At 33.1% G+C, this 4,983-nt stretch overlaps 1 protein-coding gene across 1 annotated transcript; it reads left to right on the plus strand.

The window, feature by feature from the left end:
• Positions 1-2,872: 2,872 nt before the first annotated feature.
• Positions 2,873-4,549, plus strand: LOC134694367 (perlucin-like). Its single transcript, XM_063555371.1, has 4 exons — positions 2,873-2,955; positions 3,288-3,378; positions 3,983-4,205; positions 4,513-4,549. Exons 1-4 carry the CDS (start codon positions 2,905-2,907, stop codon positions 4,547-4,549), a joined length of 402 nt encoding a protein of 133 aa, XP_063411441.1. The 5' UTR covers positions 2,873-2,904.
• Positions 4,550-4,983: the final 434 nt, after the last annotated feature.

Here is a 4,983-nt window from a genome sequence, read left to right on the forward strand (position 1 = left end):
TTAGTGTCCTTACTAACAACGATATATTGCTGGATCTTCCAAGTGCTCCATGAAACCTCTTTCTAAATTATTAACATCTATTTTATCAGCAATTAAAGACGGGCTTCAAAGTTATTGTGAAACTGCCTTTTCTAGAGGTGGCGTGAATCAGATGTGAATACTTAAAAATTCCAAAGATCTTTTAGAGTACATACAATCTAACTCTTTTTCATCTTGTAACAGTATTAAAACATTCGACTTTTCTACTCTTTAGACAAGTATTCCACATTCCAAATTTAAAGACAAATTGAAAGAGTTGGTATTGCTTTGCTTCATAAAAAAGAATGGTCAACGTAGATACAAGTATAAGGGAGGGATAAATCCTGCTTTGTAAAGGATCACTCTGATTCAAATAAAAAAATCTCTGAAACTGATATTATGAAGATGCCTGATTTCTTGATTGACAACATATTTGTAACGTTCGGAGGACGTGTTTTTCAACAGACTGTCGGCACTCCAATGGGAACAAACTGTGCCCCTCTACTTGCTTACTTGTCTCTTTATAATTATGAGGCCCACTTCATGCAGGAACTTCTTAGGAAGAAAGATAAGCAGTTAGCAATATCCTTTAACTCTACTTTCCGCTATACAGATGATGTTCTTTCACTAAATAATTCAAAATTTGGTGACTATGTGGATCGCATCTATCCCATCGAACTAGAGATAAAGGATACTACAGATACAGTTAAGTCGGCTTTATATCTTGACCTACATCTAGAAATTGACAATGAGGGTCGGTTAAAAAACAAAACTTTACGACAAAAGAGATGATTTCAGCTTTCCAGTTGTGAACTTTCCATTTCTGTAGCAACATCCCAGCAGCACCTGCATACGGGGTATACATCTCCTAATTGATACGATATTCCCGTGCTTGCATTTCCTATCATGATTTTCTTGATAGAGGGTTGCTATTAAACCAAAAGTTCCAAATGGTGAAGTTGAAATCATCCCTTCGTAAATTTTACGGATGCCATCACGAGTTGGTTGACCGTTATGGAATAACCGTTTCACAAGTGATATCGGATATGTTCCTTACGTCGTAACTACAATCCCCTTTCCTTTCATGAATGTGACCTCCAGAATTAGGCTATTTACCGGATTTGTTATCACATAAGCAACACGACGGGTGCCACTTGTGGAGCAGGATCTGCTTAACCTTCCGGATCACCTGAGATCACCCCTAGTTTTTGGTGGGTTTCGAGTTGTTTATTCTTTAGTTTTATGTGTTGTGTCGTGTGTGCTGTTGTTTGTCTGTTTGTCTTTTTTCATTTTTAGCCATGCATGGCGTTGTCAGTTTGTTTTAGATTTATGAGTTTGACTGTCCCTTTGGTATCTTTCGTCCCTCTTTTATAACTCATAAAAAAACCAGGACTGAAGAGTGAAAATTAAAGACAGTACCGAATTGAGAGAAAAATAAAGATCAATATAAAATTGAGTGAAAATAAAAGGCAGGACAGAGTTAACAACTAAAAACAAATGCCTCCCCCTCATAACACATAAAATGGTAGCAGCCTTATTTGTATGTGTGTTTGAATGTTAAATTTAGTTGTTTTTTATGTCTTCAATATCTGTTTGAAAATTTTCAGTTGCGAGGTCTAATTTCGGACGCATTTATTTATTAAAGATATGTATGAAGGTGGAGTTTAAGTGCCAATTAGACAACTCTCCATCCAAGTCACAATTTGTAAAAGAACACCATTATAAATCTAAGTTTTTAACACGGAGCCTTGGCTCACACCGAACAGATGTTCATCCTATTTTGTTAATATAACGGAATTATAATCAAGTGTCGTACTATCCAGCTTGCTTTAATCATACAGTTTTTGGGAAAAATGTCTATACCAAGTCAGGAACACTGACTATGAAATAGTTGAATGAAAGGATTACATTTATTTTATGGTCCACTCCGAATATGGTAGTATCTTTTCACTAAATATATCAAAGTTTGGGGACTGTAATAAACACATCAATTCCAACGAACTTTAAATATACAATACCATATACATAAATATATATCTGCTTCATCCATCTTTGGATCTTATATAGTGAAAAGTGTATACATGGAAAATACCAGATCTACATTTATGGTTATAATATCTAAGTCCTACTGACCAAATTTATCGCAACATCTAGCCCATGTGTTGACTTATTCTATGCCAAGGTATGTGTTATCATTTTGAGAGAGATAAGGTTATGTGAATTGAAAGACAATGTTTACTATAATTAAAGCTCCTTTGTTTGCACTGTTTCTGATAAATTATGGTAAGATGTTGCTTTTAACTCTCAGTTTCTTCACATACTCGGTCTTTAAAGTTTAAAATTTTTAAAGGCGTTTCCCTTTACTAGTATAGAAAAATCCGTTTATATTTTTCGGAAAATATTGAGACAATACTAAATACACACTTAAAATAAAGTTTATCTTCAGCAAACATTTTTAAAGTATAAAATATCCATTGTTCCGTAATTGCATGGTTGAATTCGTTTTGCTTAGTCCTTAGTTTTTTTACGTTTTGTCTTGTGTATTTATTTGTTTGTTTGTTTTATTATTTTTTAGCCATTGCGTTGTCAGTTTAGTTTCGATCTATGAGTTGTACTGTTCCTCTGGTATCGCTCACCCCACTTTCACAATTAGAAAGCATACACAAACAACACTCTCAACTTAAAATGTTTCAGAAAACAACACTCTTAAGTCTCAACTTACACACTGTTTGAAAAACAACGAAATTTTGAAGTAAACACCACTCATACTTTTAATTTATAAGCATGCAACATTTATTTCAGTATTTGTACAATTATCACTTTCGTTAGTTTGTTGATATATTTTCAGTCTGGTGTCTGTGTCCGAATGGGTACCAGAAACATGACATGTCTTGTTACAAAATGATCAGAACATTTGCAACATGGGCTGAAGCAACCGTGAGTAATGAATTTATAAGTAACTAAAATATATTTCATACTGTGGAAACACCATATTTCATGTATACTCAGACTGATAAAGGTTCCATAGATTTTTTTCAATTAAAATAAATTTGGAAAAAAATTCAAGATGGATACACGTTCTTGCAGTAAGTGTTTTTATATATAAAATGTTGATTTGATCAAGTGATAAGAACACCCCTCTTTATATTGAAATGACATAAGATACGTATTACGTACATAAACGTTTAATTAATGATAAACGTAATGTAATTGAGCGACTTGCACTTTCAATACCCTATAATTTTTTCTGTTTGTATAAATTATAATAGATATACTGCAGAGCAATGGGATCAGAACTGGCAAATTTAGAGACAGCAGTAGAGGATCATTTCGTACATGGAATGTTACAAAACCTGGGAGGTAAGAAGATGCATTAACACAAGCTGCCAAAAAAGAGGTGAAAGATACCAGAGTGTTCATATACATACTCATAGGTCGAAAACAATTATCAAACCATGGTTAAAAAAGAAAGAGACGAACTGACAAACTTTGCGTATTGTTGAAGGCCGTACAGTTTTCTATAACTGATAGTTCTTTGTCATTTGGTATATTGTGGAGAGTTGTCTTATTGGCAAGCATACCACATTGTCTTTCTTATATAAACAATAGTACACGTAGCACAAATAGAAAAGTATAGACTGAGCAACATGGACCCTACAAAATAACTGGTAATAATCTCAAGCGCCCCGAAGGGAAGAAAATATTAGAATAAAATACAAACAAAGAGGCTTCAACAGTCAATTTGGTCCTATTCTATAAATCCAAGAAAATAGATAAAACCAATAATATTAGCAAAAGGAAAGACTGTTACTATTGTAACAACGTTTTAATATAAGCTGTTGAAAATCCTTGGATTCCTTCCAATGTTAAGAAATCAAAAAATTTAATAGAAAACTATCTAGATCATTCATGTAAAAAAATAAACAAAAAAGATGATGATATCGCACCTTGTTAAAACTTGCAGGTAGTTATGATCCACCGAAGTTTTGGCTTGGTGGAAACGATATTGTAACTGAGAATGAATGGATGTGGGCTAAAACTCATACCAAATTTACCTACACAAACTGGGCATCAGGTCAACCTGACAATGGACAAGGAGAAAACTGCTTAGAACTTTCCAAGAATGTGGGTTGGAACTGGAATGATGAAACCTGTGAACACAGAAAATATTTTATATGTGAAAGACCGTAAGTACACATTTTATGTGCAACGTCTTCATACCCAAATCAATTATAAATAGCAATTTGAAAGTATAAATGACCTCAAAACAAACATAAATAAGAAGAGTTATCATAAGTACTGAAACCATGTGTAACATTATACATTTCTAAAATGAAAACTGAAAAAGGGGTACCCAATATGGGATGGAAGTATAGGTTGACAAATTGACAGATAGACAGTATGACTTCATACACCCTGCTTTTTCTTATTGTAATGACATTACCTTTATTTTGAACGTGTTAAATTCTTGAACTATTCTATTCTTTTTTACAGATCTGAAGAAATTGATGGTGGTGAAATTATTGGATAAATGACAAATTACGTCAAATAAACAAATAATTTGTTTAATTCAGGAGCCTGTAATTTAGTGGTTGTCGTTTGTTTATGTGTTACATATTTGTTTTTCGTTCATTTTTTTTACATAAATAAGGCCGTTAGTTTTCTCGTTTGAATTGTTTTACATTGTCTTGTCGGGGACTTTTATAGCTGACTATGCGGTATGGGTTTTGCTCATTGTTGAAGGCCGTACGGTGACCTATAGTTGTAAATGTTTGTGTTATTTTGGTCTTTTGTGGATAGTTGTCTCATTGGCAATCATACCACATCTTGTTTTTTATAAATAAATCCTAAATGAACTTTCAAAACTGTGAACAGTTGTAAAGTTTCTTATAATAACTTTATAGATAGTGTTTTGTTTTCTTTAATAGTGTTACATTTACATAATCCTCTAACTTCTATGACAGT

Source organism: Mytilus trossulus, chromosome 13 (genome assembly GCF_036588685.1).
Source record: "Mytilus trossulus isolate FHL-02 chromosome 13, PNRI_Mtr1.1.1.hap1, whole genome shotgun sequence".
Taxonomy (NCBI): Eukaryota; Metazoa; Mollusca; class Bivalvia; order Mytilida; family Mytilidae; genus Mytilus; species Mytilus trossulus.

Excerpts from the sequence above, each read along its gene's own strand:
- LOC134694367 (XM_063555371.1), top strand. The coding sequence starts at position 2,905 with ATGTCTTGTTACAAAATGATCAGAACATTTGCAACATGGGCTGAAGCA. Across the intron at positions 3,379-3,982 it reads AATGTTACAAAACCTGGGAG|GTAGTTATGATCCACCGAAG; the intron begins GTAAGAAGATGC and ends TAAAACTTGCAG. Across the intron at positions 4,206-4,512 it reads TATTTTATATGTGAAAGACC|ATCTGAAGAAATTGATGGTG; the intron begins GTAAGTACACAT and ends TCTTTTTTACAG.